Source organism: Muntiacus reevesi, chromosome 4 (assembly GCF_963930625.1).
Source record: "Muntiacus reevesi chromosome 4, mMunRee1.1, whole genome shotgun sequence".
Lineage (NCBI taxonomy): Eukaryota > Metazoa > Chordata > Mammalia > Artiodactyla > Cervidae > Muntiacus > Muntiacus reevesi.
Window position 1 is genome coordinate 4,600,179 of NC_089252.1, and position 22,568 is coordinate 4,622,746.

Here is a 22,568-nt window from a genome sequence, read left to right on the forward strand (position 1 = left end):
GTGGAACACCGTGGTTTTTATGTGCTTCTGCCTAACGGACATCTGAACACCCGTGACCAGCTGGTGTGTGTCTTAGGTGCTGGAGGGGCCCCCGGGGCCCCCCTCTCCTTAGAGAGTTCCCTCTGATGGGAGCTGAGCTGTGTTGACCAGCCACCCAGTCCTCTCCCTCCCGGTTTGCTGAATTGCCTCCGGGAATGACAAGACACCTCCGTCCGCCGCAGTGGAGCAGGTGGATCAACAGATCCTTCTGTTGATCTGTGTGTCAGGGCAGTAGCGCTGAGCTGTGTTCTCTTGCACGTGGGAGTTACTTACTCTCAGATTCTGAATCGTAACAGAGTTCATGCTGCGTCTCGTTCATGAAAACCCTTGTGATTTTGGTTTAAATTTATTTTCTGATGTTAACAATTTCCACTGTTTCTGAGTTGTTCTTGATGATAACATGAAGAGGTGACTCTGCTTTCAGGTAGACCAGTGTACCGCTCCTTTTTTGTCATTTAAGGGATTTCATCTTCTGCGTTATTGAGGGCTGTACTTTGGGGCTCTGCTCCTGATGGTGGTGGTGTCCAGGCTTGTGAGGAGGGCCCTCCTCTTGCCCCTGGGCGATGGTGCCGCTCACTGCAGTGAGGGCAGGGGCTGGGGAGAACTCTGGGCTTACCTGGTTTGCTTTTTATTTATTCAGGTTGTCTCTCCCTATGAGCTACCTGTGCATGGTTAGATGTTCCTAGAAGTCTCTCTAGACGCACTGAAGAGTGTGGGCAGCACAGGCCAGCCAGAGCTCACGTTCCTCTCTGCTTTCTTTGGCATGACGTTCAAAGGCCCCGATGGCATTCTCTGATCACCAAGTACCAGCTGAGCCAGCTGGGCGAGTCCAGCGCGGTGGGCGGCGACAGGCTGACACGGGTCTTCTGCCTGACCCCCGGCCTCGTGGTGGGGCTCTGGAAGGTGAGCCCGGCGTGCACCCGCCCCGCGGCCTCCCGTCCACACCCCAGTCGCTCCCCTCGAGTGTGGGGCAGAGGGTGGGTCCTGTTCCTGCTGCCCCCTCATGCCTTCACCTTCCCACCCGGGTCCCACTGCTGCCCGCGCCCGAGGCACAAACCCTTCCTGACCGCCTGCTGGGTTCCCATCTCCCTGTGATTTCCCAGGACGTCCTCTCCCCTCCAGGCAGTCCATGCTCCTGCCTGCTGCTCTGCCGAAGCTTCTTCCTGCCCGTTTCACCCCGGGGGCTCACTGGTGTGTCTGCTTGTGGCGGGGGAGCAGCCCCCCAGGCGTTTCCTTTCCCTGGGATGGTTTCCAGTCCTCCAGCTCCTCCTCATCCCCTGGGCGGTCGTGGCAGTGAGGGGCGACAGTGTCCTGCTCCCCACGCGGCCAGGCCAGCTTGCCCCTGTGGCTGCGGCCTGTGAACAAGCTGATTGTGAGAATGGTTCACACGTGTCCCCGATGACTAGGCAGAGCCTGGGCCCCCATGCCATCCTCCAGACCTCCTCTTCCCTCGTCCCGCCGTGGCCTCTGCTCTTCCTCACTCCCTCCCTCCACGCATGGTGACTGTGGACCATGCCGCACATGGCTTGCTCTGGGCTCGTGAGTCGGTCCACCTGGGTTGGCCACACAGGTGCCAGGACTCTGGCTGACCCGGTGGTGGAGGTCTCACCAGCATTCTCTTTATCTGTGAAAAGCCTCCGTAATGACCTGGGATTAACAGTGTATATTCTCACAGTCACCACACGTCACAGGGCACTCTGATGTTTCGCGGGTGCAGGGTGTTAATGCTTTTGGCTCCACAAGCTGTGCGTCTCGGGTGCCTTGTGGTCATGCCCTCACTGTGACGTCTTAAGTCTTAGCAGATGGTGATGGTGAGTTAGCACCGTGGGGTCTCAGACGCTGAGACACCACATCTCTCTGTGAGATGCCTGTGCTGCGATCAAAAACAGCGACCCTGTAAACAGTGAAAATATTTCCACTGACACACGTCTTCTTTTCATTGCCTTTGCAGAGGGAGGAGGAGCTGGCGTTCGTTATGGCAAGCCTGCATCTGCACCTCCTCGTGGAGAGGAGCATGCTGGGGTCGCCTGCCGTGTATGTATCACTGTGCGGCGTGTGCAGTTTTGTACAGTCCGCTTAAGGGAGTCTGAGGTGAAACCGTCCTAACATTCTGAGAAGAGCTGCGAAGATACCCTTAATCAAGAGCCGCAAGCCGACGGGCATAATTACGCAGCTTTTGCCAACGGTTACTGGGTTACCTGCGAGTAGCCTCCAATGCACTCGCTAGGGCTCAGGCTGGCGCGCCGTGTGGGATGCAATCTCTAGATCGGGGCAGCGCCTTGCAGTACGAGGTTCGGACGCACTGAGACGCCGCCGGCTCCTGGCGCTGCTCCGCGTGCGCGTATGCCACAGCAGGCAGGCTCCTGGTCCCTGGGGTCTGAGCTCCAGGCGTGGGCTGTGCTGTCCGTTCCTCGGCTCCTCTCAGCCCCCGGGGCCAGGGCACCCGTGTACCGACGTGGAAAGCTCCCGAGTGGCGCCGTTCAGCACATTAGCTGCTAGCGTGTTTCTTCCTGGGTGAAGGCTCCTTCAGCGTAGCTCTGGGTCTCCTCCCAGGGGTCCCTGCGCTGCTGGTCTGTTGTCCGGTGTGTCTGCCTGCCACACAGTCAGCCCTCTGAGTGCCGGGACCACCCGGAGCAGAGCTGCTGTCTGGGCGGCTCCCAACCACGTTGCATCTTGGTGGTCCGGGAGTGCCCAGGGAACACGCGACTTCTGCCCATTTGTACAGAAGTTGAGAAGAGGAACACGTCCGTCCTTCTGAGCCAGTGGTATTGAACCTTGTCGGAACCCGCAGAGGGCTGGCGGCAGCTGGCATCTTGGAGGGGTGCTCGTTTTCGGGAGCCTTTCCCGTGGAGCTCCTCCTCTGGGCTAACAGACTCGTGCGTGTGTTCTGCCCCTCAGCCCCTACGAGCTGCCGCCTCACGCGCCTGTCTCGGACGACAGCCCCGAGCGAGGACTGCACGGCTACAGGCTCCACGTGGACATGCACAGCGGCGGCGTGTCCTGCCTCTGCGGCTCCTTCCGCAACCTCTCCGCCAACAAAGGTGAAGCTCAGTGAGTTTGAGTTTTTGTTTCGGTGTGAAATTCAAAGACTGGAGAGGCGAGGGAACCACTTTTTATATGCGAGTTAAGGAAGGCCCCCGAGTGACCATGGACCTGTGTCCTTCCTGGCCCTCCGCCCCTCTCCCCCCCGCAGACCCCTTATCGCAGGCTGTGGGGCTTCTGGCTCAGCCCTACCCTCTCCAGTTGCTGGCTCTGGCTCCATCTTCCCGTCCCCTTTCTCTACCTTCTGGAATATTCTCTGCTCGCCCTTTCCACTGGTACCTCGTGCTTTGCCCGACCACTGTCCCCTCTCCCACCCCGACTTCTTCCTTCTCAAAGGAGTGTGGTGAATGGGGTGGATGGCCCCCACAGGGCCAGTGTGGGGGCCTGCCCAGGGTGAGGGCAAAGGAGCCCAGACGGGGTGGACGGGAGGCAGGGGGTGTCACCCCGGGGGTGGGGGTGACGCAGACTCCTGCCCTGGTTCTGATGGTTCCCACCTGGTGTCCTTCCTTGTATCCTGTAAACTTGAACTTCGGTGTAGAGACTTGCATAGAGTCAAGTTTCACACTGGTGGTAAGGGGGAAATTATATACTTCTTTTCTGAATGTCCTATTCACCCAAATGCTTTCACCTAATGGATTTGACATCCATTAATACTCCCTGCCTGGGCGTCCCAGGTGGCGCTAGTGGTTAAGAACCCATCCCCCAGTACAGGAGACATGAGAGGCTTGGGTTTGATCCCTGGATCAGAAAGCTCCCCTGGAGGAGGGAACAGCAACCCACCCCGGGATTCTTGGCTGGAAAATCCCATGGACAGAGGAGCCTGGTGGGCTACAGTCCATGGGGTCACAAAGAGTTGGATACAATGGAAGCAACTTAGCGGCACATTAGCAATACTCCCTGCCTACATCATCTTTTTGTAGTTTTGAAAATCGCGTCATTCTGTCGGCATTTATTAGCTGAGCTCTTATAGAGAACTTTTCCCCTTATTAACTGGGTGACTTCCTGTAATGGCAGGGTAAATGCTTTAACCTTTCTCTTTTAACCACCAATTTGCAGATTACGAAATTGATGTATTTATCAGCTGCTATGGTAGAAACAGTTTTGAGGACACTCTCTCCTGTCTTTCTTGTTTATTGTCACTTTGGACTCTTGGCTTTTTATGTACTCAATAATTTATAATCAGTTACAGACATTATTCTTTGTGAAGCTAAAATTGTCCCCAGTTTGGTCACTGGAATCTACTTCAGGTAGGCTTCTCTGCCTGTTCATACACCTTCCTTCTTCTCTGAGTCATCTTTGCATTTGTCTCAAGAAGATTTCTAGGCTTTCCTGTGGGTGTTGGCACTTTTATTACACTTATGAAGAATGTATATGTTAACCTAGGGTGAACTGACATCTTTGTTGTTTATTTGTCCCTCCCAAGTATGTGGAATGTCTTTCAGTTTGTTCAAAAATACTTTTATGTCTTTTTGGAATGTATCAGAATTTTCTTCATACTCATTTTGCACATTTCTTAAGATTTTTAGTAACTATTTCCTTTGTCGTTTCTGCTATATCTTCCAGTTGTTTTGTAATGTCTTTGTGTGGTTTTGGTCTCAGGTGACTGCTGATCTCATAGAATGAGTTGGGAAATGTTCCCAACTCTTGAATTTTAGGGAGGATTTTGGATAGAATTGGCAGTAGTTTTTTCTTAAGTGGTTGATGGAATTCACCTTTGAAGGCATCAAGTCCTGGAGCTTGCTCTGTGGGAAGGTTTTTAGCTACACTGTCAATTTCCTTTATAGATGTTGGGCTGTTTAGGTTATCTGCTGCTTCTGTGAGCTTTGGTGTTTTGTGTCTTTCAAGTAATCTGTCTAAATATAAAGATTGATGAGTGAGTTCATCAATGAGTGGGTTCATTGATGGGTGGGTTCATCAACAGAAGAACAACCCTGCTTCTTCTGTTGTAAATTTCTCCATGAATGTGTACCAGATGATGGGTACTTAAATCCATTATTTTATTGGTGGTTTAGTCACTGAGTCATTTCCCATTCTTGCGACCCTGTGGACTGTAGCCCTCCAGGCTCCTCTGTCCATGGGATTCTCCAGGCAAGAACACTGGGGTGGGTGCCATTTCCTTCTCCGGGGATCTTCCCCACCCAGGGACTGAAGCTGGTCTTCTGCCCTGCATGTGAGTCTCCTGCATTGCAGGCAGATTCGTTACTGACCTAGCCACCAGGGAAGCCTGGTCCATTATTTTATTAGAGGTTATAAAAGGATGATCCCTTAATTGTATCATTCCTTCTTCATCTATTATTAGCATTTGATAAAGACGGGTTTTCTTTTGTCAATTGTTAAGTTACCATGAAATATAATTAATAGAGGAAAGGCATGATACATGCTTGATTCTTTCTTGATTTACATACAGCATAGTAATTTATGCTGTAATCGTCTTTGAAGATGACTTATAAGTTTTCTGCGCTCAGTTGCTCAGTCCTCTCTGACTCTTTGTGACCCCATGGACTGTAGCCCACCATGCTTCTCTGTCCATGGGATTTTTCCAGGTAAGAATACTGGAGAGGGTTGCCATTTCCTTCTCAAGGGAGGTATTATTGTTAATTCATGGATTGAAAGGGCAGAGGTTGTTTATTTTGGTCCATTTGAAGCCGTTGTTTTATTATTACTGTGATGTTCATACTGTCCTGTCATGGGTCATCTGCTTCTCTTCTTCTGGCATGACGCTAGTCCTCTTTGGTAACTTCCTTGTGTTCCCAAAGGATGAGACTCTTCAATCTCACTTTGTCTGTTTCCCACCCAGACCTGATCTTGACCATTTCCCCAGGACCTCTGTTTCCGTTTATTTTTCACTATAGACTGTGGCATTTAGAGATCATAATCTATAGCTTAAGGACACCTGTCGCTCTTGGGTTTTCATCTCTTCTAGGGTTTTCACTGGGCAGAGCTGTGAGGTTTGTAGACTTTATAATATGTAGAAATAAGTTATGCATTCATTTAAAGTAAAGATCTTGGGGTTTTTAATTCACCTATTATTTTTATATACTTGTATTTATTTTCTTATGCTGAAAGTCTTTGTTCCAAACAACATCAAAATATATAAAATTTCAACCCCCCCCCAATACTGATATTACTAGTAATAACCTATTGCGTGTTAGGGCTTCCGTTGTAGCTCAGTCAGTAAAGAATCTGCCTGCAATGCAGGAGACCGGGATTTGATTCCCGGGTGGGGGTTTGATTCCTGGGGAAGGAAATGGCAACCCACTCCAGTATTCTTGCCTGGAGTAATCCCATGGACAGAGGAGCCTGGTAGGTTACAGTTTATGGGGTTGCAAGAATTGGACATGACTGACTAAGCACACATTACATGTTATTTTAATTAAGATTTTCCTTGTGGCTTTTTATGTACTTAAGATATATATATCACGTTAGAAAAAGTTAGGTCACCTAAAATAATTCTGCTTTGTGTGGTTATGCTATCACCTTGATATACAGTTAAGGTGATTTGTTTCAGTTGACTTATTTTTCAGGATTGCTTTGCTTCTGTTTTTGCATTAAGAAATTACATACCACATTTACATAGTCCACAGTTGAAGTTATAAAACAGTGTAGTTCAGAGACGTTTACTTCTGCCCTGTTTCTTCACTTCTGTTCTTTCCCTCCCTCCAAAGGGAATCCTTCATGTTAGTCTAAAGTTTCTTCTTTCAGTGTTTCATTTTGAATACATAATGCTATATACTAATATACTCATATTTCTCCCAATTTTTAAAACTGAGACACACTGGACTCCCTTTGAAGTTACTTCATTTTTTCCAATTAATAATTTATTCTGAAGATTAGTTTTTAGAGTAAGATACAGGTCTTTCTCTTTTTTTTCTTCCCCAGTAGCTCAGTTGGTAAAGAATCCACCTGCAATGCAGGAGACCCTGGTTCAATTCCTGGGTCAGGAAGATCTGTTGGAGAAGGGATAGGCTACCCACTCCAGTATTCTTGGGCATCCCTTGTAGCTCAGCTGGTAAAGAATCTGCCTGCAATGCAGAAGACTTGAGCCCTATTCCTGGGTTAGGAAGATCCCCTGGAGAAGGGAAAGGCTACCCACTCCAGTATTCTGGCCTGGAGAGTCCCATGGACTGTATAGCCCATGGGCTTGCAAAGAGTCGGACACGACCGAGCTACTTTCACTTGTTCATGTCTTTTTCTGTGGTTTCCAGCCTTTGCTGTTATAGATAGTGGTTTAGTGAATATAAAGTGAATAGGCTTTTCATGGAAGCAACCTAGATGCCCATCAGCAGATGAATGGATAGGGAGGTTGTGGTACATATACATCATGGAATATTAGTCAGCCGTTAAAAAGAATTCATTTGAATCAGTTCTAATGAGATGGGTGAAACTGGAGCCTATTGTGCAGAGTGAAGTAAGCCAGAAAGATAAAGAACATTACAGCATACTAACACATGTATATGGAATTTAGAAAGATGGTAACGATAACCCTATATGCAAAACAGAAAAAGAGACACAGAAGTACAGAACAGTCTTTTGAACTTCGTGGGAGAAGGTGAGGGTGGGATGTTTCGAAAGAACAGCATGTATATTATCTATGGTGAAGCGGATCACCGGCCCAGGTGGGATGCATGAGACAAGTGCTCAGGCCTGGTGCACTGGGAAGACCCAGGGGAATCGGGTGGAGAGGGAGGTGGGAGGGGGGATCTGGATGGAGAATACGTGTAACTCTACGGCTGATTCATATCAGTGTATGACAAGGTCCACTGAAATGTTGTGAAGTAATTAGCCTCCAAAAAAAAAAAAAAAAAAGTTAAAAAGTGAATAGGCTTGTTCACATATCACTTCACGTCTTGTCAGCTTGTCTTTGGGAGACTTTCTTAGAAATAGGATTGCTAGCTCAAAGAGTACATTGCAAATGTAATATTGAAAGATACTGGCAAATTCCCCTTTGTGAGAGTATTTCCAGCTTAATGGGGAATTAAGTTAATAAAATATTTTGTCACTAAGTACATTTCTTCTAGGTTTTTGTTATATGTCCTCTTGAGTTTCTTTCTCTTCCTGGATTTGTTGGATTTTTTACAAAAATCAGGAATAATTATTATTATGAAATACATTTGGGTAACTATTGATGATTTCTTCTCCTTTACACTATTAACATAGTAAATTTCATAAATACATCTTCTATGGGAAGGTTAACATCCTAGAGTCCCTAAGGCAAGCTCCTGTTCTCATATATGTGCGTATTTAAAAATACTAGTTTTAGTTATTTGGTTTCTAGTATTTTCCATTTAAACTCAAACTATAGTTTTCAGTTTTTTATGTTTTAAATTTGTTTCTTTTTCAGTTATAAGCAGGTTTTCTACTTTTAATTGAATCAGTTTTAAGATTTGTATAATTTCCTAGAAATCATCTGTTTTGGGCTTTATTTTGATCTTTTCCTAGCTTTTTGAGCTGACTCCTTAGATTGTTTAATTTTCAGATTTTCTCCCCCCCTCCCCGCCCCCAGTTCCCTTTGTGCCCAGAATCTTGGAGTCTCGAGGTTGGAAGGAATTGAAAGGTGATCTAAAGAATGATCCATTCTGGACTTGAATTTGCTCTGCCCAGAAACAGCCCACCTGCCTTTTTTTCTGCTTTTCATTGAGCCCAAAGTAGTTTCTGGCCCCAGGCCCTCGGGTTCCCTTCGTGTCCCGCCCTCACAGCCTGACAGTCTCTCTTCTCCAGGGGCTGGGCCCAGGCCCGTGTCGGGGGGCTGCTAGGACTTCAGAGGAGAGGACCCCCTGCTCCTTGTTCTCGGGCAGCACCGCGTCCTGCTGACCGCGCTCTGCGCCCCTCGTGCCTGAGCTGTGCCCTCGATTGTGAGGAGGCCAGGACGAGGGTGGCAGAGAGCCCGGGCGGGCCCGCGTCGTGCCTGTGTGAGTCTTCACGGCGAGCCTGTGGGCTGGGCACTGTGCCCACTCCCAGGTCGCTGCTCGAACGACTGGACTGTGTGCTCGGGGTGCCCCGGCTGCGCCCCGGGCTGTCTGCAGAGCTCAGGGTCTCAAGCACTTGGCTGCTGTCTCCTGTATGCTGCACTTTGCAGCGATGTGCTTTCTCCTGTGTGTGACTGTCCCTTCAAGGCGATGGGCTCGCCAAGGGTGTCAGGTGGGGGCCCTTCTCTGCTGGAACGCTGACGTACCCTGAGAAGGTGAGATGATTGTTAGGTCATGAAGGAGGCTGAGTAAAGGAGAACGGCAGCCTGCGATGGGAGCAATTCAATTTGCCTTTCATCGGTTGTTTTCACGTAAGGGACGTTTTCCCCTTAAGGCTTGACACTCTTGCATGTTTCCTCTGCCTGTGGTTCTGCGATGTGGACCAGCAGAGGGTGCTGTTGCCATCAGAGTCGTCATCCCTCTTTACCAGAGTACAAACCCACACGTCTTCTAGGTTTGTGAGAAACGTGCTTGTGGTTCCAGGTGGTATATTTAGTCAATTCCAGCTCTGTCATTGCGTGAGGGGATGACAGCACAGTCCCCCGTCAAGGGTAAATGTTTTATCCTCACGGCCCTAGAATTGCAGGGTGCTGAGCAGCCTGGCCTGACTTTGGAGGCAGCCTGCAGGGAGCAGCAAGACCTTGGCAGCTCGCACCTCCTTCCTCCAGATCCTTGAGGTTTTTCTCCTCCGCTGACTTTGCTCTGTATCCTCGAGGTAGAAAATCTTAGCCATTAAAATGACAGCTATGCCCTGAGTCCTGTGAATCCTCCCAGTAGGTCCTCTGGGTCTTGGGGACCCAGTGCCAACCATGTACCCACATCTGCAAAAGTACAGAAGTCATAATGTGCCCAGGGAAACTCAGCCCCCCCTCCCCCCCCAAGGCCGTGCAGTCACATAGGATCGTGACGGCACCTTCTGAGTGCTGTTTGCCTGAGAAGCGTGTTGGAGCCTCAGCACCCAGGGCTCTTACTGGGGCTGGCCATGTGGGCACCCTCTGCCAGCCTCACCCACGTTCCCGACTCCCAGGAGGAAAGGTGTTCAGCATGGATCACGTTGTCGGTACAGACTGCTCAGTCAGAGAGGAATGGTGAGGTGGGAATCCTCCTGAAGCCCGTCTCCAGACCTCAGTCAAAGGCCGGCAGGCTTTCTAAGGGTAGTCTGTCTCAGGATGCCAGTGCAGTTCACCCAACGGAGGAGCAGACCGGAAGCGGTCCAGTCGTGTCTTTGAAATGTAAATGGAGCCTGAAAAGGAGCACGTTCAGCATTGTGAAGTGTGAAAGAATGTGTATTTTTTGATCTTAGTATCAAGCTAATTATTACCAATTTTCAGAAGCTGGAGGAAAAAGATTTTGCACAGTACAGCATATTGAGACTCATTATCAGTGTTGACAGGGAGAGTGATGGTAAAGAGGAAGAGGAAAAGAATTTTTAAATAACAAAGTATGCTGCTGGTGTCATTTATTTGAGGTGTTAGAAAAATGCATTTAAAAACTAATGGCTTTTTCCTTTTATGGGATTTGAAAATTCTGAATATGTGGACATTTGTAAAGAAGCAAACAAAAATCACCCAAGGACGACCCTTGCTTCTCTTTTGGTTCATTTCCAAGTCTCTAGCTGTGTTTATGTTTGTGGACCACATTGTGGGAGCAGTGCCTGCTTTTCCCCCACATCACTAAATAGCCTTTGAAAAATTAGACTTTGGGAAGTTTATGACAACCTGTTGTTTGGTTTTATCATGCTTTATTGACCTATGCTCCTTCTGTTGGGCGTTTAGGTCTCCTTTTCCATGATTATACCACTACTATCCTGAGCATTATTTTGAAAAACGTTTGGTAATTTGAGAGGTGAAAATGACATCTGATTGTTTTAAGTGTGCAAATGTTGAATGTTAGGTTGATTGCTTAAAAAGCCCGTGGACTGTAGCTGAGTTTGGCGGTTACTGAAGCGCTGTCAGGTGGGCTGTTTCAGGGCACCTCAGCTGTTGAGGCTGTAGTGGCGCCTGTCACGGGTGTGTGACCTGTGGCAAGGTGAGCGAGGAAGTGAGGAGTGTCCCAGGAGAGGAGGGTGTGCCAGTGCTGTCTGGTTTTCATGTTTCTTTCCTAACTGAATTTCCAGTTGTTTGTGTTTGATTGGTTCCACTGTTTTAAATGTTTACTAGATCTATATGAGTTATGTTGGTTGCAAATAGTTTCAACATTTTGTCTTTTGCCTTTTAAGTTTTGTACATGGTGCTTTGGATCTCCCCCTCACCAAGTTTTTTTTGTTTTTTTTTTAATATTTATTTATTTTGCCAGGTCTTAAATGTGGCATGAGGAATCTTGAGTTGCAGCATGTAGGGCCTAGACCCCCCACCAGGGATCAAATCATGGCTTCCTGCACTGGGAGTGTGGAGTCTTAGCCACTGGACCACCAGGGAAGGTCCCAGTCAGAATTTTTCACTGTATATCATCAGTCTTTTTTTTCTTGTTGTTTCTTCCAAGATTTTTACACGTAAAAAGCACCCACGTGGCAAGGCCAGGCGAACATTTCACCTATGTTCCCTTTCGATTATCTCCCTTCGTTTTGTAAACCCAGGGCTTCCCTCGAATCTCAGCCCGGTAAAGAATGTGGGAGACCTGGGTTCGATCTCGGGCTGGGAACGTGATCACAGGCAGCCTGCAGCTCCCTGCCTTCCCGCGAGGCTCTTTCTCTGCTGTGGGCCGGCCCCTTCTCCCTGTGACTCTACCGGGCAGGAAGTTTGTCCAGCTTTACTTGTGGATTTTGTTAGGAAAATGTGTCCCTCCCCCAGGGTCCTGTTTCTTACTAAAGAACTTTTTATCGAAAACGTCTCAGTTATTTCCATCCATTTATTCTTTTAGATGTAGTTAAAATAATCACTTGGCCAGATTTTAAGTGTCTTGTTTGGATTTTGATCAGATTTATATCAAATGTGTACATTAATTTGGAAGGAATTGATGTGGTTTCATTCAGGGCTCTGGACTTTCTGTTAAGTTTTCTTCCCTCTCCTTAGGGGAAATGTCTGTTACATAGGTCTTTGACTTTTTTCAACTCATTTTTGTGTCATTGTGAGTGAATACTCTTTAGGTTATATTTCCATTATCTGTTACTAGATTCGTTTTATATCCTTTGGAGATTTTATGTTGTGCTTTTCATTAAAATGCTGATTAAATAATAAATAGTGCAGTACTCTGTAAGGCTCAATAGAAAACACTGAGGGATCTGAAAGAAGTTATGGGCCTGAGAAACTTTTTACTCTGCAAACATGTAGGGTTTTTCATTTTTTGAGGAGCAGAAACTGTTTAGCCCAGATAACCTCTTTTAAAGAAATTCTACTTTAAGTTTTTTATGGTTTGTTTGAGATGTTTCTTATATAGTATGTTACCCCATTTTTATTTGTTGTGATTCCAAAAATAGATAGTATTTTGTTTCCTCTGTTCCTTAATACTAATTACTTTCTGTGTTTCTAGGTCAAATTATCCTGTCTAAACATTTATGGTAACAGGAAGGCATTAGAAATTGTTTAGTATTTTCTAGGTGGTGATTATCTAGAAAAATTACAGCAGATAGTTTTTACAGCATCTTCGTCAGTGGTGATGGTTACCTTTTCCCTGGTTTGCACATTCGGTGGCCCATTATGAACAAGTCGGCACTACAGACTGCTGTCCATACAGCAGTAGGACATAGACCTCCATGCATTGTACGTCACGGCTCATTGGGAGTCAGTGGTCTTTTCCCTGAAGCAGGACGGGCGATGTGATTTGTGGGGCCCTGTGTAAAATGAAACTTTGAGGCTCCTTGTGAGAAAATTATTCAGTTCAGAATGGTGACATTAAACCAGGAGGGTCCTCTGCAGATGCACAGGTTGTGGCCCCTGAAGCTGGCGAGCCCCTTCCCCAGCCCCTATCTGCCCCAGCCTGGGGACCCAGGACCTGTGTGGAGGAGCCTTGAGGTTCTGAAACTATTTATTATTGTTTAGTTGCTCAGTTGTGTCCGACTATTTGCAACCCCATGGACTGCAGCCCACCAGGCTCCTCTGTTCGTGGAATTTCCCAGGCAAGAATACTGGGGTGGGTTGCCATTTCCTCCTCCAGGGGATCTTCCCAACTCAGCGACAGAACCCACGTCTCCTGCATTGGCAGGTGGATTCTTTACCACTGAGCCACCTGGGAAGACTTTACATGAGCCCTTTTCCTCCTCTTTTGCATTTCTGGCCTCTTTACTTCTGTTTGAGGTTCTAACTTCATGAATGCCCAGAAGTTCCTTAGAGAAAATCACAAGTACATGTCCACTGGGTCTGTCAGATTTTTTTCTTCATGTTCAGGGACCTGGTCTGTAACTGCATTTAGCTATTTACATTTTATGTACATCAGGGGTTTGAAATAATAGACATGTCTGAAGATTATCTGAAGATAATTAAGAAAAATAGCAAAGCCATGTGTATTCCAGGGGAGATTTACTTTAGACAGCTGATAGGAGATTTTCTCATCTTAAGAATTAGTGCCATTGTTGTTTGATCATTAGAGTAGTTCCTAATTACTACTTTGTAGCATCAGGTCTCCGCAGCTGTAAATTGTTAACACTCTGTGGCATGTATTTCTAGGTTTATAGGGTCTCCCTCTCTCTTTATCCAAAACTTGCACAGACACCTGAGAGTTGCTTCCGTTCCATTTATTTGTGCTCCTGAGCTGGTCTCCAGATGGTGATCGAGGGTTCTGTCTTGTTCAGTTTATCTGTTTAGTTAACCTGTGCTCTGCTGTCCTTGCCTCAGGCAGTTCTAATCTAACTGAACTCCCACCTTCTGTGTTTTTTGCTTTAGGAAAAAAGTCACTGGTCTCTTCTCCCCACTGTTTTTACTTCCCGCTTTTTCTGTGTTCTATTTATGATGCAAAAAATGAACTCTAATCATAGCTGAGAAATGAGAACTGTTAATAGTAGTGTTGTTAATATGCCACAGAAGACCTGACCTTTATTCCTAGAGACTAGGTTATTTCAGGAAAGAAATCAATAATCCAGTATCTTTAAATGTTCAAGAGTATAGGGCTCTCCTGGAGGCTCAGATGGTAAAGAATCTGCCTGCAATGCTGGAGAGCCGGGTTCAATGCTGGAGAGCCGGGTTCAGTCCCTTGGTCAGGAAGATCCCCTGGAAAAGGAAATGGCAACCCACTCTAAAGAGTGGCTAACACACAGGGGTTTAGCAAAGGAAGAGATGAGTGCAGTTAGAAGGGTGCTGTCAGCCGCAGAGGTGACTGGTAAGCTCCCTAAGGCACTGGGGGATGAGGAAGCAAGGACTCAAGTGGGCCCTGCCCGGAGTTACAGGTTGGATGGGAGAAGCAGGGCTGGTGCGTACGCAGAGGGGCAGGCGTTTGGAGGAACACTGATCAAGGTAACAGCTAACCCTTGAGTGCCTCATTTTCTGTAACTTTCCTTTCTACTTTGCACCTTAGAGAAAATTACAGGAATAGTTCAAGAATTCCCATATACATTTTTCTTTTTTTAATGATAGATTAGTCTTGCTTGTTCTAGGACGTCATACAAACGGGCTCGTACAGTATGTCCTCATGTGTTCAGACTCTCAGCATAGCGTCTTTGTGATGCAAGGGTGATTGTCATTCCTATTATTAATGAATTGTATTCCATTGAATAAATGCACCAGAATTTGCTCACCTGTTTTTCTGTTGCTAGAGAAGGAATTTAGGTTGTTTTCTGGTTTGGACTGTTAGGAATAAAGCTACTATAGAATTCTTATGAAAGGTTTTTTTTTTTTTTTTTTTTTTTTTTTGTGGGCATACATTTTTATTTCTCTTGGCTAAATACCTAGGGCTGAAAAGTTGAATCTTAGGGCAGATTTATGAATTTAAACTTGACAATCTTTTTTTTTTTTTTTTTTTAATGTATAAGAAATTTTTATGTATTAGAAGTTACCAAACTTCAGTTTTTAGCCTGGTTGTACCATTTTACACTCTCATCATCTGTGTCTGAGTGTTCTGTTTGCTCCATATCCTGGGCAACTATTGATGTTATTAGTCTTTTAAATTTTAGCTAATGGCTGACAATGGTAAGCACTTTTTCATGTGCTCATTATCCATTTGTATATTTTGTTCTTGGAATGTCTTTTAATCCTTGTGTCTGTGTATTTTGTCTCTTTATTCCTCAATTGTTAGAGTTTTTTATATATTCTGGGTAATAGTCCTTTACCAGATACATGTTTTGCAAATATTTTTTCCCAGTCTGTGGCTTGCTTATTCATTTTCTCGGTGGTTGTGGTTTAGTCACTCAGTTGAGTCTGACTCTTTATAACCCTGTGGACTGTAGCCCTCCAGTTTCCTCTGTCCATGGGATTCTCCAGGCAAGAATACTGGACTGGGTTGCCATTTCCTTTTCCAGGGGTCTTCCCGACCCAGGGATTGAACCTGGGTCTCCTGTATTGCAGGTGGTGTCCTGCATCACAGGTGAATTCTTTACCAACTAAGCTACCAGGGAAGCTCCTCATTTTCTTGGTGGTTTTAGTGATTTTACCATTTTAGTGATCAGAAGTTTCTCATTTTGATGAAATCTCATTTTTCTTTGTTTTATAGTATTATTTTCTGTTAAGAAAATAAACTTCAGCACCAGGTTATGGAGATATTCTTTCTTCCAGATGGATTATGGTTTAAGTCTGTGAACCATCCTTAAACAATTTTTGTATGAAGTATGAGGCAAGGGTTGAGGCTCATTTCATTTTCCCAAATGAAAAGAAAGTTGTTCTTACACCATTTGTGAAAAGGCTTTCTTTTCTCATTGAATTATTTTGATGTTTTTGTCAAAAAATCAGTTGCTTGTAAAAGTATTGGTCTATTTCTGGACCCATCTGTTCTACATTGTTCATCTATTGATCTTTATAGTAATACCACACTGTCTTGATTGCTTTAGCTCTTTAGTAATTCTTGAAGTCAATTATTTTTCTTTTTTTCAAGATTGTGTGGCTATTTTAGGCCCTTAGCATTGCCATGTGAATTTTAGAATCAGCTTGTCAAATCTTATTTTCTATTGATAAATTAATTATTAAATACCTGCTGGATGGTGTATGTATGGCTGGATTCCTTTGCTGTCCACCTGAGACTGTCAGAACAGTGTTTGTTAATCAGTCATACCCCAGTACAAAATAAAACGTTTAAGAAAACACCTGTTGGGATTATGATTGAGAGTATTAAGCCTGTATATCAAATTTGGGTAAATGGACATCCTCACAGTCTCAGGTCTTGCAATCCATGAACATGGTGCATGTTTCTGACTGGCAGTAGACTTAACTCTTTAGATGGATTATTATTGTTGGGATAATACATAAAAGTGCTTAGTGTGGCATTTATAATGACCCAGCCTCTAATGTTACTATTTACTGTTAGTTCCATTAATCACACAGCTTTATAAAGTACTTACTGTTCAAATCTCATTTTGATCGGCTTGGAGCTTGACCATGGTCACACTGCTAGTAAATGCCTGGGAAGGGTTTGAAATGAAGTCCTTACAACTCTTAGATCTCGTGCTTGTGAGCGCATGTCCTGGAAGCCAAGGGTAGTGAGCCTTGTGTTGTATTTCTCTGCGATTTGGGGGTGGCCTTTATGTGTTAGCAGGTTAAGGTTAGACAGGATCCAACAACAGAGTTTATTCCGAATGGTTTACGAGTCGCAGGAGTTTAATGAGGGTGTGTTGGCTCACAGTCTCCCTGGAGAGCTGTAGCTTCTCCCGTGAGAGCATCACCCTGTCACACCAGGAGCTGACCCCAGAGTACTGCCTGTGCCCCTGGCCCCATCCGTCAAGGCAGCTTTCCCTTCTCTGCCCCTGCCTGCTGCTCACACTGACCCAGGCGAGCAGGGACGTGCCCCAGCCAGGAGCCAGGCCACTCACCCCCGGTCACAGGAGGGCTGGGGCGGCAGGCAGGGACCCCAGGGGATCAGCCATGGTTGGGGGGCTGCAGCTGGTTCCCCAGCACGTCTGGTCTGTGCGTTCATACTTTCTACACTGTTGGTAGTAAAATGAAAACAAAGCCTCTTGAGAATCTAAACCCACATTATACATTCTCAGCTAGTATTTAAACCAATGGGTGATCCTGTTTCCCTGATTTCATATCCATTTTAATCTGTCGTAACATGTCATGTAGACACATAACATGGTCTGGGTTGCGTTTCTGCCGCTTCGCTGCTGTGTGGCCTCAGGGAGGGTGCTGTTCACCTCTCTGCTTTCTCAGCTACGAGCTCAGAGAGGCACAGTGTCTAATGAGTAGTCCTGTTCTGGGCTGTTCTTTTAAGCTGCTGGGCACACAGTGCCTACCTCATGCCTGGTGTACAGGAAATAGGCAGAAGTGTGACCTGTTTCACGTACACTCAAGCGTCACACCTGCGTCCTGTGTGCAGATCGCTTACATGGAGGGAGAGCTTCCCCATGTTCCCTCTCAGAGGTGGAAGTGCTTGCCGGAGTCGGTGGGGAGAGCGCTGACCGTGAAGATGCCACAGTGTCGTTGCTGGTCTCCAGGGGGGATGTCTGGTGATGACGGACGAGCAGTGGTCCTCGCTTCCTGGAGAGATTTCATGTTTACTAACTTGGACGGATGCCACTGAGCTGTCACTGGCTGTGGTGCCTTGGAGTCCACTTTCTGCTGTGGCCCGAGGACCGGCCGGCAGTCCCCTGCGTGGCTGTGCGGTGCCACGGGTCTAACCAGGGCCACATCTGCTGGGAAGGATGGCATTGCCTCGCCTCCCCTGAGGCCTTGCTGGAGAAGCCGGAGAGGAGGGACCTGGGCTGCCCCGTCCTTGGACCAGAGCCGCTGATGGGCCCTGCGGAGCTGGAGCCGCACTGCCCGACGGGACTCCGCTCAGAGCCCGTGTCCTGCCTATGTGAGGACGCTGGACCGAGTTCCCAGAACCGGACTCTGGCTTCCGCAGCAGTTCAGCTTTGGCTTTCTCTTGTCCTGTGAATGAAACGGCGTGGGGTCAGGGAGCTTGTGCTCTTCCTGGCTCTCCTCCTGCTGCTGGCCCGTGACTCACACCTCACGCTTGGGCAGGTGTGGCCTCTTTGAGTGAAGGCCCGTGACCCTGTCATGGGTGATGCAGCCTTAGCAGGATGCATTACAGTGGGTGCAGGAGGGTCAGCGGCCCCGCGGGCCCCAGGCGTGTATGCAGCCCCACCGTGACAGCCCCGGTGGTCAGGCTGCTCGCAGGCCGCTCAGCGCTGGTCTGCGTGGCCTGGGATTTCTGCTTGTTTCTCCTCTTGTGAGGACACGCTGTGCGGGGGCTCCTTTCCTGACCGCGTCCACGGTCACCTGCCCTCCCCGCTCCTTCCTCTGGACGCCTCTCTCTCCCTCACACTTAATGCCCTTTCTCTGCACTTTCTGGCTCCTGTTTTCTTAAGCTCCACCGCTCTGTTTCCCCACTTTCCTTGCTGTTAGGTTTTATCAGATCAGTGGAACCCCTGGTGATCTCTCAGCGGCCTCTCCATGGTGACAGGGTGCTGTCTGGGTTCACCCCAGGGGTCTGCCCATCTCCCTGGTGAGACACGCTCATTTCTCTGTCTTGGGAATGCAGGTGCAGATGCTGGTGCCCTGACCTCAGCCAGACGCTGGGGTCTCTCTTTCCTTCCATCCCCAAACCCAGCTCTTAGATCCATGAGGTTTCCTTATAGTGGCTGACCTGGGGAATAGTGGCTGACCTGTCGTCCTGTGTTGGTTGGTATATAGTAATTTTAAAAATCTTCAATCTTTTCAGGATGCCTTGAAAATGAGTACATGAAGCTCAGTGTGATAAGTTTTAAAAATAACACAGAACACCTACCTCTTATTGGAAAAGTTGGTCTTTCTTGGAAAACTAATAGTTTTGATGGCTGTATAAAGGTAATTTTTTTTCTTAAAGTACTTGGTCTCTGTATCATTAACATGTCTGATGATGTGTATGTGTGATGCTGCTTTTAAAGTCCTAGATTGATTGTTCTGGTGTCGGAAGAGTTGTGCACGTCTTCTTACCACTGACCATCCAACGCTTACTGAGTGCCTTTTGTTTTCCACTGAGTGAGGTGGGTGGGTGGCACTCAGCACCGTTTCTGAGCATTGTTGATTGCACCCACGCATGCGTTCCCTCGAAGCCCTTTTGGCTGTTTGTTTTATGGAGAAAGAGTGGAGCTGTAGGTTGCACCAGGCAAATCGCATTTACTCAAAAACGTCTTACTCATACACCCATTTAAAGTATATTGCAATTCCGTTCCAGCATACAGATATTTCTTTGAACAGTTAAATCAGAATTTGCCTCTGTCACAAACCAGCCACACAGCCGGGAGGCTTGATGTGGCTGGGGGTTGGTCCGGGGTGGCGGAGGAGGGTGATTCTTGCAAAGTCTGGCTCCTCCTGTGACCCCCGTGCCTGTGGGCGCCCTGGTTCTCACTCCTCTCCTTCTATATTTTGTGGGATGAGCTGGATTTTCACAGGACGGTTCTGCTGTGGATGCAGAGGCCCCCAGTGAGCTGGCTTTATCCTGCCTAGGAGCACGGAAGCCTCGTCACAGGGGTGAGGGGTGATGACCGAGGCCAAGAGCTGCCTTGTCGCCAAGCATGAAGACCATCTTATTATCACTAAGGCGTCTCTCTTGACCCACTTGCTCTTTGCTGTGATGAGATGTTTTATTAATTGTACGTGTAAACAGGTATCTAAGCTTCGGCAAAGATCTGTCATACACAAAAGAATATTGTTTCATTTCTTCAGGAGCACAGGCCAGGCATTTAAAAATGGGTTCAGATGAGTCTTACAGAAACATGTTTGAGAACGTTGAAATCACAGTAGATCTTGAGGACCAGGAAAGGCAGAACATCAACTTAAAGGGTCAGGAAGTCCACACACACTGCACGTGCTGTTCCCTCCTTCTGTAATTTTGTTCTCTTTCCTCTTCTCCCTCCTCTTTCACATAATCATTCATGACGAGGCTTCATCTCACTGTTTACTAAATCAGGTCCAACTGGGATTGTTATCCTTGCCACTTATGAATATTTGTGTTTATTTTGTAGAGCTGCTCTATAGTGGACTTAACTCTTTTGGAGGAGTATGGGAAACCCTTCTGGTGTTTCAGCTCCCCGGTTTGCGTGAGATGCTGTCCCGGGCCCTCTGATGGCCCTCATTTCTTGGGGGAGGCATACTATGTGGACTACTCGGATTCGGAAGGCAAGCTGCACATGGAGCTGGTGTGGATCGAAGAGACGGAGGAGTACTTTATCGTCAGCCTGGCTCTCTACCTGCGCTTGGCAAAAGTAAACCAGTGGTTTGGGACAAAATACTAGCAGCAGCAATCGGTGGCAAATTATTATTGCTGTTTGTTTTCGCTGGACTAACTGGTTTTGTTCTTGGTGTTTGTCTTGAGTTAAAATAAAGCACTGGTCTGTTTGGTATTGTCTTATTTCACATTATAAATTATGATTCCTGGGTCATTTTAAAGTTAACATTTAGAAGATTAAGTTAAATTTTAAAAACATGAAAGTAGCACATCACAGTGGAAGTTCATATAAAATAAAAAAGGGAAATATTTACTCTTCTCTTGCCCTTGCACTTTAAAATACAAGAAAATGGATGAGACTGGAAACTAGTAAGTTTTCTCTTGAGGAGGGGTGTGTGTGTGTAGAATAAAGATCATGTGACCTGATCTTTATAAAGGCACTGTGTGTGTGGGTGTGTGTTGGGTAAAGATCATGTGACCATTGTGTGTGTGTGTGTGTGTGTGTGTGTGTGTATTGGGTAAAGGCCATGTGACCACTGTATGTATGTATGTATGTGGGTGTGTGTGTGGGGGTGTGTTGGGTAAAAATCATGTGACCACTGTATGTGTGTGTGGGGGGTGTGGGGTGTGTGTTGTATAAAGATCATGTGACCACTGTATGTATGTGTGTGGGTGTGGGTTTGTGTGTGTTGGGTAAAGATCATGTGACCACTCTGTATGTGTATGTGTGTGGGTGTGTGTCTGTGTGTGGGGTAAAGATCATGTGACCAGTGTGTGTGTGGGGTAAAGATCATGTGACCACTCTATGTATGTGTGTGTGGCGGTGTGTGTTGGGTAAAGATCATGTGACCACTCTATGTATGTGTGTGTGGGGGTGTGTGTTGGATGAAGATCATGTGACCACTGTGTGTATGTGTGGGTGTGTGTGTCTGTGTATTGGGTAAAGATCATGTGATCGCTGTGTGTGTATATTGGATACAGAGGATTTTTTCTTTATAGGTTAGAACCCCAAATAAGGAAATACATTTAAATCTGAACTTCATGGTGTTCATTAGGATTAGAAAGTGCTTTATTCATGGCATTTAGCAGCCACATTAGTATTCAATAAAGAAAGTAAAATAGACAAATGACCTGCTTCACAAGGAAAGATGCATGTGTAATCATCTGAAGAAATTGTCATTCCTTAGAAGAGAGAGGTGTGGCGCACATGCCGTTCAGACAGCAGCTCTGCATCTGTGGTGTTGGAAGCAGGTCGGACTGGAGAAAGAGGGCCGCTCTCCTTTCCCCAGCTGGACGGCACCAGGATGGAACGGGGAGCCGGGTAGTTGCTGGCAGCACTGTGGGGTCTCACAGTTACAGCACTTGTCTGCATCACAGCCGGCTGGTCCACGAGTGCACCCCAGGCTCCATCCATCCTCGGCTGTTTGCTGCGTCTGTGGAAACTAAGGGGCGTACCAGCAGCGGGGGGAGCTCGCTGGAGGCAGGGGTTGGTGGGTGAGCGAGTCCTTCCCATCTGAGCTAACGTTGGAAGAGAAGGTTAGAGGGAGGGGCCGGTGAGGCATTGACAGTCAAGGTGTCTCATCAAAGCCCTGTGCTCACCACCAAGTGAGACTGGAAGACTCACCCTTGGCCCCGCTTGCCCTCTCATGGGTCTGAGATAATGTCCAGCTTTGGGCAACTCCTTCCTCTCGTTTATCTCCATCTTCCTAAGTAAAGATCTGTAGCTGATTCTGGTTTTGTTGGTTTTAGCATCTATTGACTTACGGTCAATAAAATCTCTCTCTTTTACAGTAGCCGTCTCCCCTCTTGCATCATACCAGATAATTCCTGCAATGTAAAATCCGTTGTTGTGATTTGTTACTATGTAATATTGTTCCTGGTGAGGCTTTTCTCTTCTACAATCTTTTATTTTCTTGGATTAGTAATTGCCTTCCTTTGTTGACTTGCATGGGTTTTCAATGAACCTCAAGTTTTCCTTAAAGGTCTCTCCAGTGTTGCATGTGTTGGCCAATTTTTCAGTGTATCCCACCTCCTCTCCCACCCACACAGGCTTAAATATATCAAATACTCTCTAAATTCTACTGTGTCTTCCCACTAGGCCCTTCCCCTGAGTTCTGCCTCTGCTTCAACCTAAACTTCTCTGTCCAGCCCTCTTGGACACCCCTCATCCTGAGAAGTCTCCTGTGTGCATCCTGTCTATGGAATCTCGTCTTCATTCTTGATTTAAAGTTGACCCTTGAACAGCGCCTGTGTGGACCCTCTGCATAGTTGGAAATTGGAGTATAGTATAAAGTT

The 22,568-nt window shown here is 46.8% G+C and overlaps 1 protein-coding gene across 2 annotated transcripts in view; it reads left to right on the forward strand.

Annotated features, from left to right (window-relative positions):
* Positions 1 to 20,430, forward strand: part of FBXO15 (F-box protein 15) — a 37,562-nt gene extending 17,132 nt beyond the window's left edge. Inside the window, exons 6-10 of one of the 2 annotated variants that reach the window (XM_065932300.1) lie at positions 816 to 942; positions 1,991 to 2,073; positions 2,938 to 3,080; positions 18,786 to 18,910; positions 20,071 to 20,430. In XM_065932300.1, coding sequence (XP_065788372.1) covers positions 816 to 942; positions 1,991 to 2,073; positions 2,938 to 3,080; positions 18,786 to 18,910; positions 20,071 to 20,340 — 748 coding nt within the window. In that variant the 3' untranslated portion in view covers positions 20,341 to 20,430. The remainder of the gene's footprint in view (positions 1 to 815; positions 943 to 1,990; positions 2,074 to 2,937; positions 3,081 to 18,785; positions 18,911 to 20,070) is intronic. The other variant, XM_065932301.1, reaches the window with a different exon arrangement.
* Positions 20,431 to 22,568: the final 2,138 nt, after the last annotated feature.